Source organism: Coptis chinensis, chromosome 6 (genome assembly GCF_015680905.1).
Source record: "Coptis chinensis isolate HL-2020 chromosome 6, ASM1568090v1, whole genome shotgun sequence".
In the NCBI taxonomy this organism is placed as follows: Eukaryota; Viridiplantae; Streptophyta; class Magnoliopsida; order Ranunculales; family Ranunculaceae; genus Coptis; species Coptis chinensis.
In genome coordinates this window covers 71,471,855-71,485,475 of record NC_141461.1, presented here as the reverse complement: position 1 = coordinate 71,485,475, position 13,621 = coordinate 71,471,855, and the positions used below count along the sequence as shown (strand labels likewise).

Here is a 13,621-nt window from a genome sequence, read left to right as displayed (position 1 = left end):
ACCGTAAACTCTTTTCTGACCCGACGACCACTTACAAATAGATAGAGGGAACTACTTCTACGTTTGTCTTCTATTTATAGGTTCTCCAATATATACCAGAAAGTTTCGATATGCCACCCCAAGAAATACTGAAATGTCAGAACATGAAATTTATGTATCTGTCTCAAATCGAGCCTATTCGAACATTAGCCATTAGCCTTCCATAACTAGACTAGAAAAGTTGTAACTCGCTAAACCCATTTCTACTGGTACTCAAAATTATTCAACTCATCCAGATTGCAGTCCAGAATCCAGATTGCCGTTAAAATATCTTTGAGGAAACTACTTTCATATAGTGTGAAATTAAGCTACGAACAAAGAGATACCAACTCAAGGTACATAAAAAGAGAGACAAACTTAACATTTCCCAGTACAGTTACAAATGAAACAGAAAACAAAAAAAAAACATAATTTCATGCATCCAAATCGAATCCGCCCAAAGATACAGAGTACTTGTTATACTTGCACATAGCGCCCCTCGTATCTGCAATCTCATTAGAGTAGGCATCTTGTGATCCTTCCTTAGCTAGATACCAATCCTTTAAGCATAAAGAAGCTTCTAAGAGCTCTGGTGGCAAGTAACTCCAAGATTGATTCATCATTCTTTCCCTTCTGTCAAATGCATATTCTGAAGGAACAGCAGAAACTGGGACAGTTAGTAAATCTCGAGCCATGGCAGAAAGGTTTGGATAATTACCACTTTGTGCCTTCCACCAATCCAATACATTAAAAGAGTCATTTACGTCTAGATCAACCGGAGGTAGAGACATATACCTCTTTAACTCAGATGTACTAGTATGAGCAGTACGCTTCACATACAAGGCAAATGTCAGATCCTCTTTTTGGGTTGAGGCAGATGACATGACACCGCTGCCTTCTACATTGCATCCCTGTTTTAATTCGTATTCGTCAGAAACTTCTTTCATCACGTTACTATCCTTTGTATATTCCTTACAAAGTTCCTCCAGCGCATTTTTTATTTTCTCCACAACCCCCCCAAGCCTATGGGTTTCTTCATACCCACATATTACTTCCAAGCATACTTCCAGAAATGTTAGCTTATACCGGGGGTCCATGCATGCAGCCAGTCCTAGAACAAGGGGGATTTCTCTCCAATATTCACTCAATTTGGATTTCATACTTCCAACAACACCTCTACAAGAAGAATCATTTTCATACTTGGACAAAATCAAACAAATATTACTTAGCTGGTGGCAAAATTTACTGGATGAAACATTACTTATTCCTGAAAATAACTTCGATGATTCACAAAAAGCCTTCAATAGATCTCTCATAACAGTTGCATTTTTCCAATCAATAATAGAAGGAATAAAGTCATGAATAGAATCATAGAAAAATAGTTCAAATATCCTCTGATATGGTATGGCTGCATCTAACATATAATATGTGGTATTCCAGTGACACGGAATATCAGGAGGCAAGTTTTTGAAAATCATCCCAGCACGTTTACATAATTCACTAAACTTCTGCAGGTTAACCTTGGAACTTCTGACATGTCTTATACTCCTCCTAATGTTTTCAAGTGAGTGATGGATTCCTTCTAGCCCCTCGTCTACAATCTTGTTAAGGATGTAGGTACTACAACGGACATGAAACAACTGTTTGCCCAAGGAGTGGTTATTTGTAAACAGCAAGTCCTTGAGCCGTCTTGTGACATCAGTGGAAATATCATCATCTAAAGTTATAGTGAACACTTTTTCACTCAAGTTCCAACTTAAAATGCTACTATAAATGGCCTCAAAGATCGTGAATTCAGTATTAGGGTATTCAGGCATAGGAAAACTAACAGTTCTCTTATTCAGTTTCCAATCTTGATCTACAAAATGTGCCGTAATGCAAACATATCCCATGCTTTGATCCGTTGTCCACAAAGTTGATGTTAGGCACACCTTTCCAGAAATACTTTGCAACAAACTTCGTAACACAGATTTCTCTTCTTCAAACTTTTCCAATACAATATCCTTTATGGTGTGACGTGAAATAGGTTCAAGATGAGGGTTAAAGGAATGGACCCATTCCTCAAAGTGTGAATCTTCTGCCCAACTAAATGGCAATTCAAGCTCGATAACAAGTTTAGCTGTGTCCCTACAAGCTCGAGCTTGATCAAAAGGAGAATTAACAACCACTTCTCCAGGGGGTGTAGTTGTGACTTGTTCTGGCCTAATGCTGTGCGTGTTCTTACTAAGACAACTTTCTGTGTGTCTTCTAAGGTGACTAGTTCCGTTTGAAGCAACGCAAGACATCAACTTACGACAATACCTGCATCGGGCTTTAGTTTCTAGAGTGCCATCATCTTTTTTAACATCAACAACATCAAAGTGATTCCAGGAATCTGATTTGCCTGGATTGACCCTCCTTTTTCTAGATGATGTGGCTTCATACCCATTAATCAGATTTGATGGGTGAGAACTTGCAGACTCTGTTGGAGGTGGCATCATTGCCATAAGTGGAGAGGGACAGTCCTCTACCTTTGGAATATGTTCTTGAGGAAGCATTCCATCAACAACAATATGGCCATATTTATCAAATTCCATTCTAATGTAAACAGCCTGACACTGTTCCACAGATTCTTTATCAATTCAAACCTTATTCACTGATTCCATAAACTTCAGAATGACCTGAAAACCAACCACAAACCATAAGAATAGCGTATTTACATAGTTCTCAATGGTAATATAAAGACTCTAAACTAGTTATTCTTAAATGAGTATAGGCTTTTCAAGAGTTACTTATACCTGGACCAATAGCCAACACCTTTTTTAAATTCACCAGAGTGTTTTGACTAAAATCTTTGTCAATGACCCTTCCCATTATCTACTCTGATCACAGTCTCATCTTACTTGATACTGGACCTAGTACTATAAAACTTAAAACTTTCAGTCTGCCTGGACTCTTGACCCATCATGTAAAGAAGTTGACCATGACACCAATGATCCTATTACCATTGCTAATAATCTTAGTACTGTAAAAAAATAAGTTAGCTCAGTGGAATGAAAAATCATTTCAGAAAACTAGATTTCGAAATCCAAACCTTGCTTCAACAGTAATCTGAGATTCAACTTGTAAATCCTGATGATAACACGTTGGCTTTAGAAGATGAGATTAGACGAAAAATACTTGAATTATATCTCAGACAGGAAGGTTTTTGGGGTGATAAATCTAGGTATCTAAAATTAGCTTTAGGAGATAATAATATTGACTTTTTTTTACATTAAAGCGATTTATCTCGTAGGCATGCTAATCTTATTCTTAGACTCAAAGATGAAAATGAAAACTGGTAAGATACAAGGCAAGACAATGGAAATTACGTTGTCGACTTCATAACAAATCTCTTTTTACCTCTTCTGAACCAGATCTTCCTGAAACTTTCCTTTCATAGACCCTATTGTAACTGACATGGACAATGCATACCTTTGCAAACCTATTAATTTAGAGGAGTTTTATGATGCTTTATTTTCCATGGAACCTTGTAAAGTCCCCCGCACAAGATGGCTTTTATACCTCTTTTTGATCAGGATAATTGGCCTTTTCTTAAAAATGGTATCTATAACATTGTCCAGGACTTCTTTGACAATAATAATCTCCTGCCCGTATTTAATGAAACTAATATTACTCTTATTCTTAGAATAGAAAACCCTATTCAAATAAAAAAATTACCAGCCCATCACTTTATGCAACATCGTATATAGAAATATCTCTAAGATATTAGCTACTAGGCTAAAACCTTTATTAGATACCATCATTTCTCCTTTCCAATCTGCCTTTGTTAAGCATAGGCAGATCTATGACAACACCATCCTTCTGCAAGAGATTTTGAATAAGCTCAAAAAGAAAAAACGGTGTCCAATACAATTTGGTTTTTTGGCTCAATGGATAAATGGGACAAGTGTTTGTCTATCTACCGCTTCCTTTTCCATAAATATGAATGATACTCCTTATGCCGTTTTCTACTCCACTAGGGGCATTTGATAGGCGGGAACCTTTATCCCCAAATCGATATGACCCACCTATCACTCACCTTATGTTCGGTGATGATTGCTTTATTTTCCTAAGTCTAATTTAGAGAATCTCACAATATTATGGATTGCTATAGTGTGTATATTGTAATCTATCTGGGCTAAAAGTCAATTATGATAAATCCTCTATTTGTTTAGTCATAATGTGCATCTTAGGATGAGAGAGCTTGTATCTAGAGTTCTTAAGATCCCTATTTCTAACTCTAATTATACTTATTTAGGCATAGATTTTGATCCGAATAAACCTAATATGATAAAACCTAATATTATCTAAAACTACTCATAGCTGGAAAGTTAAGTCTTTTTCTAAAGCCAGTGGAGGTACTCTTATCAAGAGTGTTGCTTCATCCATCCCTATATCCATTATGCAGACCCATCTGTTTTGTTCCCAACTAATCAAGTTAAACTCAGATTTCTGGTGGGGGTCCAAACCTAATGGAGACAGTAAAATGCATCACCTTAAGTAGGAATCTTAAGTGGGATTTATATTGTAAGAGAAAGAACCAAGAGGCTATGGTTTCAAAAATGCTTACTAATGGGGAACAAAGGTGTAGAAAGAGATGAAAGGATGGGAGATCCTCAAAAAAGAGAAGGAGACCAAAGAAGTAAAAGATTGAATAAGAAGAATTGTAGAATTTACAGGGAAAGAATTGTACTACATATATCCAAAACTTTATGCATTAACTTATGTGGAATTGGTCCAGCTTACTTATGGTCAGGTCAAGTCCAAGTTGTACAAATTCTTTGCTATCTGGTAATGAAATATGTAGTTTTGAGCTAAAATTTGCTAATGACAAATGTCAGCAAATCAACACTATCATGACAATCACTGTGCGAATACATTAAGTTTGCTCTTAGTATTACATTAATGCAATTTGATTTAACATGTTTTATAATTAGTAGTAACATCTCACGCAAACCCCTCATTCCTCTGCGGCTTCGCCCCATAGCATTTCTTATAATTAGTAGTAAAACATTTATATGAACTCATTATACACAAAACATACATACAAATACAATTCATTGAAGTAAAGCCCAGAACTCAATACATTGAATAAGTAAACACAGCAAAGATAGGATTTTTAAAGGAAGATAAAAAAAAATAAAGAACATTGATCAATGCAATGAGAATGCTAGAAACAAAAAAGAGGGTCTTACCAGTGAATCTTGAGTATTTGGGTTGGAATGAGAGTGACCAAAGTCCAAAGAATGAAATCTTCGAGGCAAAATTTATGTCGTCATAATTTGTGGATAATTCCATTGTGGTCCTTTGTAATAAGGTATTAAGCTGAAGGCAGCTGTACAAATTGCGGTAATTGTAAAAGAAAATGTCAAAATTGGGTTGGGCTTGTTTGACTTTTTTGGGCGTTATAAAACTTGTACTGTTGTACATGTTTCTCCAGTGAAAGTGGGCACATTTTTTAGAGAATGATGAAAACAGACAGCAAAGTAGCAAACCACTCCAACTACTACTTGTATCATCACTTTGTGTTTAGGCAACAACAACTTCTGTGATCACTTGAAGTGGCAAGATGTTAACACTTTGACTAATCCCATCTGAACTAGTTATATATGGATCACAGTTCTAAGATCCTAACACTTTCCATGAAGTGTTAGCTCGGCAGCTCGTCCTGCCTTCATCAATATATATATATATATATACAGAAGTTGTTGTTGCCTAAACACAAAGTGATGATACAAGTTATATATATATACTAGCCTCTTTGTACGTGTCTCCGCCACGTTAACAATCTCCGATTTTATTTTATTTTTCATTAATTTATGAACGTGAAACTACTATTTTACCCCTCCAAAAAGACAAAATAAAAAAATAAAACAAAAAATGGCATGAGCTGTAATATTCGTGTTTGGCAAGGGACAAAATTAGAAAAAAAAATTAATAGCGTGATGAATTTACTATTGAAGCCCTCGTTTTCTTTAAAGAAGTTAGATATATATATATATATATATACAGTCGAACCTACTCATGTGGTGGAGAATGCAAGTTGGATAAATCAAGCAATCCCCAAAATGATCAAATAGAATGAACCCCCCTAAACCCATGAGGCCTCCTAACGTCGGTCAATAATGGTATTTGCTTATCCTAGATTCCTAGCGTATTAGGCGGTCATTTATTTCGCGTCGCCCAGATGTGCAAAACTACCTTTCCAGTCTAAAATTGAGGAAACTTGTAAGTGAAAACTTTCAACAGACTCGGAGATCGTCAACAACCAATAATCAACTCAAACCCATCGACATGGTAAAAACCTGTGGGTTAACCGAAACTATAGATCCCAGTTATCCTTATAAAAAAACAAACAATTACAACCCAGTTATGAAGATTTGTTCTTTGAAGAAAATAATAACTCAAGCATTCTGTACAAAAATGAAAGCCACTCTAACATGATTCAAGGACAGTGCCCTGGTTAATTGACTCTAGAATTATCTGAGATTTTGGTATAGTGACTTTCCACTGATTACCATCATTCACATCTCTACCACTTAAGCTGGGAGATACGATTCCAGTATCAGTTGTGCATTTGAAGGTGATTTGATCTCAACAATCAAGTAAGTGTACTTCCACTGCTTGTCCACCTTGTCCTTGAACATCTCAGAAAAAACAGAAGTTAACCTGCAAAAGATTGGGTTGCATTTGATTTATGGTATAAAAGTAGATAGATTTCGCAAGTTAATTCCTTCAAATAAGACTGAACATGAGCAGATAAGTCCCAAAATAATTTCTAGAGACAGATTACCTCAACTCGCTGAACACCATCTTCGTCAGTCCATTTACTGTTTGGAATCTGTTGGCGAGCATGTCGGTTTCTGCTTTCCTGACCATATCCCGTAATAGGAGATCCAATTCTCACTCTAACTTGTCAAGCATTGCAAGAAAGAGAATTATGTGAAATGGAGCGGAGTTGTTCCCGATAGGAAAAAATTCAGGGCACAACATAAGATTAGGAATAAGTAGCACAACGGAGGACACAAATGTAGACTAGACCCAGCACTCTCTCTCCACCTATTCAATCTCCTGGGTCAAAAATAAGATCAGTCTGTTTATCATTACATGAACCTTTTGGTTTGAAATATTTTCCAAAAACGAATGTGGCCAGGTTTGGTTGGGTTCGTTTCTGACCTAAAGATCCCTCGTCCAGAACAAGTAAAAAAGGTGATCTTTCATCCATTTATGGTACACTGAATCAAACCCAAGGTACCATTGTCACCAAGTTCGGCGTTTTTTTGAAAAAAACGCGTTTAAAACCCGAGATACTGGCAAGGCGTCTGGTTCCAGTTTAAAACCCGGGTTTTTAAAAAAAAAACCCCGTTTTAAACGTTTTAAACGTGTTTTAAACTTAAAAAACGTTTAAAACCCGAGATTTTGAAAATCTCCCGTTTAAAACTTTTTTTTAATCTAAAAGAAAACACGAAAAAGAAAAAGGGGTTTTGGAGTTACCTTTTTGAAGAGTGGGCGTTAGATTGAATTATTGAGACAATTTTATTTTGTTTTGGACTATTAATTATAAATTTTAAAGTTATTAACTTATTTGTAGAACTTGATTATGCCATTATGGTTGGTAATTAGTAGTATCTTATTTAGAGTCGCGTGTTTTGGTACTGAATCTAAAACTTATAGTATTTGGATGAGTAATGATAATTTGATACTTTCATGTATTTGAATTTTCTTTCATTTTTATTATTTTTATTTTTATTTTATGTGTCAATTCTTTTTTCCACTCTTATAAAAAAATCAAATTCTTTATCTATTATATTCTTTATCATCGGTTTTTACTATTTCTTTTACGTATTGTACGTATTATACGTTTTAAACCCGTTTTTTATGCCCCACGTTTTTTTACGCTTTTTTTTCCGTTTTTTTCCCGAGACGTTCTGTTTAAAACACGAACTAAGTTTTTTTCAAATACACCGTTTTAAACCCGTACCGTACTTGGTGACAATGCAAGGTACCCATCAGGGAAAGGAAATATATCCACTCAGTAAGTTACTCAGCAGATAAAAAAAGCAAATGCAAGCACCATTCTAATGGAAAACAAATGATTTTGTTCAAAAGGTTGACAATAGTCATATGATACTTGCCCATTTTTCTGTAGCGTTTACAAGCGAAGAAGCAGTTAGGTGAGCTGAAAAATAAATTTTAAGAATGGCATAGACATATTGGTCCATCCCACGCAAGTGTTACATGCATCCCGCTACATCGCTTGACCATCTGTAACACTTCTAAGAAGGTTAGGAATTTCGAATTAGATAATATTGGTGAAAATGACCTCCATGGAGAGGAGATTAATTCCACTGAAAATCAGCCCTTTAGTCTTCTGCATGTGAGCCCCTTGAACGTGCGTCTATATTTCTACATCCCAATACAACCTGACTCTATATACACCTTAAAATTATAGGTATAAGTCCTACCTTATGTGTGAATATCCAATGAATGGAATTGCGTGCTCTTACAAGCCTTCCCAATGCCTTACTCAATAGATGCACTCTGTGAATTAAAATCTCAACTCCACGCATTGGTTCTAGAAATGCTGACTCAGAGGATTGGCTACTAGAGTTAATCCTTTAATGCCACGTCCTCAAACCCAAAAGGTAAGCTGATAGCTTTGGAGAGAGAGTTAGAGTTTTGTTCTTTCCTTTTCAAATAAATATGGGCATGGCTTCGGTCCCATATGCAGAGGTCCTATTATCTTTTCGGGATTGGATCATGACATATGACATGAGACAAGTTAATAATCATCCTTATAATCTTAAGATCCTAGTATCCTACAGGATCATAGGACCACGTCATAGGCAACGCGACCAGAAAATTAGCCTCCTACTCCCCAGATAGGAGGAATCCACATTACAATCTCTCTCAACCTCTTACTTACTCATTTCCTCAAAATGGAAATGGGGGGAGGGAGGGGGGTGGTGTACTTTTAAAACTACAGAAGCAGGTTTATTAAGTTCTCACCCAACTCCCAAAAAATGCATCATTTGGGAGCATCTCGTATATGCTTCAGATAGTCTACCACACTGGATTTAGCACTCTTATACCATCATCTACTCAGAAGCATCTCAACTTTGCCCAAAAACAGAGTACGTAAGGGAATAAGAGTGTTCAATCTGGTACAGTCTAACTGTCCAAGGCATATACGAGGTATTTCCAAGTGATCCGCTTCGGTCAGTTAAGTTAATAATTGAGCTCCTGCTGTTCTACACTTGTACATTTTACTTGAGAGGTGGCACTTCCCTTTTCCATTATAAGAAAATGAGAGAGCAAGAGATACGAATTTTTTTACAGGGATTACACATACTCATAACTTTAAGAAAACCTAAACTAAAAATAAATAAAGAATACTAGTCCCAAGAACTAACCTGATTGTCATTCTGTGCCCTTTCCAGAGCCTTCCCGAAAACCTTGTGCCTAAAGGAGTCGTGAGATCCAAATATGAGTTAAATAGATCCATAACAGAAGCAACTTCTAGAAGTCCAAGGTTGAGCCAAGAAATATAGTTGAGAAATTATAATAAACTCACTCTTTTGATTCCATTAGTAGCTCATTAATAGCAAAGTATCCGCAGACAGCAACAACACCAAGCCCAGCAAGTATGAAAACACTATATGAAGCTCCCTCTACAAATGTCACCGGCTCCTCTGGAATATTGTATGTGGGAGAATCGAAGGGATCATCAATAATAGATATGTCTTTTCTGTGCTGCTCAAGAAGTTCTTTATTCGAATATAGAACATGCAAACACCATGTAACAGGAAAATGAAAATTATAGAATAAAAGATGTAGTACCTATCCGATGATTGAAACTGAACTTAAAAAAAAACACTGAATAGATATTCAATTTTTTTTAATAAAATAAATAGAAAAATATGGAGGCCATTCGTGGCTTACCTGCTGTTGAGTTTGACCTGATAAATGGGAATCTGAAATGGATGCCACGGACCTAGTGATACAAGGAAGCACGGGGAGCCTCCATTACATTTATTGAGTTGTTGTGGAGTCAGCAAACTAGCTCTTTAATGTGCCCTCCTCTGCAAAATATATATCATGGTCAAGCAATAAAGTTTACCTCCTACTATGTCATTGTCTTTGAAGAGAATTTTTCCTACTGAGTCTGAAACGCAATTCAAAACATATATACCAACTATCTAAAAAAGACTATAAACGGCCGCAAGATCAGACAGACCTACTAAGCGAGACTTGGGCCTTAGGTTTGATAAAACCCAGCCTTTTGGTAACTTTGATAAAACATATCACACCAGCTCATTGCACCGAGTGAGTTGCACGTAGGAGACGAGGTAATAAGGTGGATAAATTTCATAAGCCATGAAACTAAATTCATTTTTACATGACACTGACCAAGCAGTCTGTATGGGCGTATGGCACCAAATTGATAAGGCGGATAAATGTCTTAAACCATAAAATTCTAATTTATTTTTCTATGACTCGATGTTTTTTTTTTGTTGATAAGAGTATTATAACGTTGTTTCTCACGTTCTCACGTTAAATTTAGACAGTTTCACATGTGGAGCGGTCCACCAGTGGCAGCTATGAAGAGACTCAAAATCATGTCAGAACTCATAATAAAATATTTGATGCCGCAAATGGCCCATATTCTACCTTGAGGCTGCATTTGACAGGTCAAATTTACGAGCAGCAGCTGGAGTTATCTTAAAGATGCTGAGGGAGATACCCTCGCAGCCGCCTTCACCAAATTTGACGCTTGTCATGTTCAACAAGCAGAGTCTTTAGCTGCAGAGTTGGCCTGCAAGCTGATAAATCAACTCTAACCTGCTGCTGCACAGTTGTTAGAGATAACTGTAGTGATCAAGTTCTTCTTTCTAAGACCAGTTATGAATTGAATAGGTTTGGATTGAATTGCGAATTAAGAAAAAGTAAAGTTTAAGCTTTTGTATTAATCGGTAATAGCGGTTACAAAGTCGCTGAAACTCTATCTATACTAGCCATTTGGCCCGGCCTATGGCCGGACTTGCTACATATATAGTTAATAACTCAAAAGTCTAAAGTCCACTTGAATAAATAATATATGTATATTAATAGCTAATGATTCATTGCATATTTTGTTTGAAGAGTTTATGTTTTTCTATTTTTTTTAAAGAGATTGCAAGCTCTCAAACCTTGATATCCTTGCAGTAAGTTAGGTTCCTGAGTTACTACTTTGGAGAGCTCTCACTTTTCAGGTTTTTTTTTGTTTAAGAATGGAAATAAGAGAGATGTTTTTCTTTTATACTTTCTGTTTTTTTGGTTTTTTTACGAACAATTGAAAATGGCGTGGATTTGTTTTTTTTTTTTTTTCTGCAGAGGGTGACATTAGGGGTGGGAATTTGGCCCTAACGACCCTAACCCGGCCCTGACCGACCCGACCCTAAGCCCTATAAAGCCCTCACAGAGTTTAGGGCTGGCCCAGCCTGGCCCTAATGCCTTCTAGGGTAGGGCTAGGGCTAAGATTCTAAAACATAGGCCCGACCCTAATTCAGCCCTCATTAGCCCGACCCTAACCAAGCCCTAACCGGCCCTGTTTCACACTTTCACTATAAATACACATACCATAATTGTCCAACTCTTTGTTAAATATTTTCAATTAAAATAACATTGCCCTTTGTAATTTATCACTTACACCCAATGGTACTTCCAATAACTTGTCTTATATAACAAAAACTTGTCAACTTAACAGCCATGAAGAACAATGAGTACTAGCCTAATAAAAAATAAGACTTTATTCTTTTGATTATCAAGTCAAAGTACATAACTTATTATTCTCAATTTCTTTTCTCACTTATTTCTTATAAATTATATTTTTATTCACATCCAAGCCAAGTCTAAAACTAAAGATTTCCTTCCATACCATTAAAGCAAAATACAGAGCAGACATTTGTAACATAGAAACAAAAAAACAACCTTTGTCAGAAAAATGACATTTGTAATCTCAAACCTTTCTCCATCACTTGTTCAAAAGCCAATATTTTCATTTCCATATACAAAGCTTGAATCACTTTTAAATTAGAAGAAATGTAATATTATATTTGTTTGAATTTATTATTGAAATAATTTATGATATTACAAATAGTTTAACAACTTCCATGACCCTTAACCAAAACTATTATGTTTCTTCTTTATATCTATTACTTCTTCCTTTAAAATAATAATATAATTATTTGCCTATATATTTCAATTTAAAATGTAATTTTAGTGAGGTTTGAGTACAAGGAAGAACAAATTCCGAACTCTCGATGTACTTCAGTTCATTAGATTGTGGAAGTGCATTTTAAATTTTTGGACTTATACATGATTATTACTAGATTGGTTGGACTTTGAGTTTGTAGATTATTGTACATTTTTGTAATATAAATGAGTTTTAAAACTGATGTAGTAAAAAAAAAGAAAATATATAGGCCCAGCCCTAAAGCCCGGCCCTAAAGCCTTTAAAGAGGGCTTAGGGTAGGGTAAGGGCTTGAGGTTTAGACTTGTGACCCGGCCCGACCCGACCCTATGTTGACTTTAGGGCCGGGCCGACCCGGCCCTAATATTTGAAAGGCTTTAAATGTTTAGGGCCGGGCTAGCCCGACCCGGCCCATTGCCCACCCCTAGGTGACATGTCTTTATTAGAGTAAAAAGGGGGCTGACGTGTTTCACTGAGAGCATTCTCAACTACTCAGTATTCATGGTCAATCATGAGTATAACAATAGAAGATGTAGTATAATGGGGTTTTAACCTATGCATGGTATAAACAAATAGTACTACGACTATCAAATATTTGTACTTTTTTTATAATCGAGGTGGACTATTATACTCGAATAACAAAGGCCTTGTTTGGCATCCTGCAGTCCTGCCCCATCTTATAGTTATTGGTGACAAAAGCACTTTCTACAACTAACATATATGATATTATCTTTCTCCAAAAAAAATTCAAATTAAATTCATTATCTTTCTACAACTAACAATCATGGTAAGCATATAGGCAATGTCAAACAAAATTAATGGCCAATAAAAACAGAAGGTCATCACCAGAAATCAAAATGTTTCAGTACTGAAATAAAAACTAGATAGACTGAAATAATGGGGACGATCCAATTAGTCGACCTCCTCAATCTTGGGGCCAGCACCGCTTCCACCAACTGAAGGACCATCCTCATCCATACCAGCACCACCCATATCAGCACCAGCTCCCTGGTACATCTTTGCAATGATGGGGTTGCAGATGCTCTCCAGCTCTTTCATCTTGTCATCAAAACATTCCACAGGCACCAAATATTAGAAGGAAGCGAAAAAACTAAACAAAAAAATGAGAGAGTCCGGCTCTTCTAAAACCAGGCACAGAAACGCCATCTCTGTAACTATTTTAATTTATGTGCCGCCTGTCTAATACACTAACAACCAACAACACCTTTAGTTTCTCTGTTTGTTTTTCTTTTTTGTTATCTTTTTACCAATATTGTGTTTTGAGTACAATAACCCCAAACTTATAGCTTCTCTTCGTCTTCCTCAAACCCCGAACTCGTAATCTTTCTC

General features: G+C 36.2%; 1 protein-coding gene and 2 long non-coding RNA genes across 8 annotated transcripts; 1 reads left to right on the top strand and 2 right to left on the bottom strand.

Annotated features, from left to right (window-relative positions):
* Positions 1-360: 360 nt before the first annotated feature.
* LOC147494279 (zinc finger BED domain-containing protein RICESLEEPER 2-like) lies at positions 361-5,488 on the bottom strand. Of its 4 annotated transcripts, none has more exons than XM_086566974.1 (3): positions 5,235-5,488; positions 814-2,678; positions 361-667 (listed from the first exon to the last, which is right to left on the bottom strand). In XM_086566974.1, exons 2-3 carry the CDS (start codon positions 2,592-2,594, stop codon positions 655-657), a joined length of 1,794 nt encoding a protein of 597 aa, XP_086423100.1. In that variant the 5' UTR covers positions 2,595-2,678; positions 5,235-5,488; the 3' UTR covers positions 361-654. The 4 variants fall into 4 exon arrangements, with proteins under 4 accessions (XP_086423100.1, XP_086423099.1, XP_086423097.1 ...); XM_086566973.1 differs by adding an exon at positions 3,092-3,129 and having other exon boundaries at positions 361-2,678; positions 5,235-5,482; XM_086566971.1 differs by having other exon boundaries at positions 361-2,678; positions 5,235-5,480.
* Positions 5,489-6,334: 846 nt separating this feature from the next.
* Positions 6,335-10,564, bottom strand: LOC147494277 (uncharacterized). 3 transcript variants are annotated; one of them, XR_015199741.1, is made up of 6 exons: positions 10,277-10,564; positions 9,982-10,121; positions 9,614-9,806; positions 9,453-9,501; positions 6,833-6,947; positions 6,335-6,708 (listed from the first exon to the last, which is right to left on the bottom strand). It is a non-coding gene; the product is annotated as an uncharacterized LOC147494277 (long non-coding RNA). The 3 variants fall into 3 exon arrangements; XR_015199740.1 differs by having other exon boundaries at positions 6,833-7,110; positions 10,277-10,469; XR_015199742.1 differs by having other exon boundaries at positions 6,833-7,098; positions 10,277-10,469.
* Positions 7,097-8,922, top strand: LOC147494278 (uncharacterized). Its single transcript, XR_015199743.1, has 2 exons — positions 7,097-7,290; positions 8,042-8,922. It is a non-coding gene; the product is annotated as an uncharacterized LOC147494278 (long non-coding RNA).
* Positions 10,565-13,621: the final 3,057 nt, after the last annotated feature.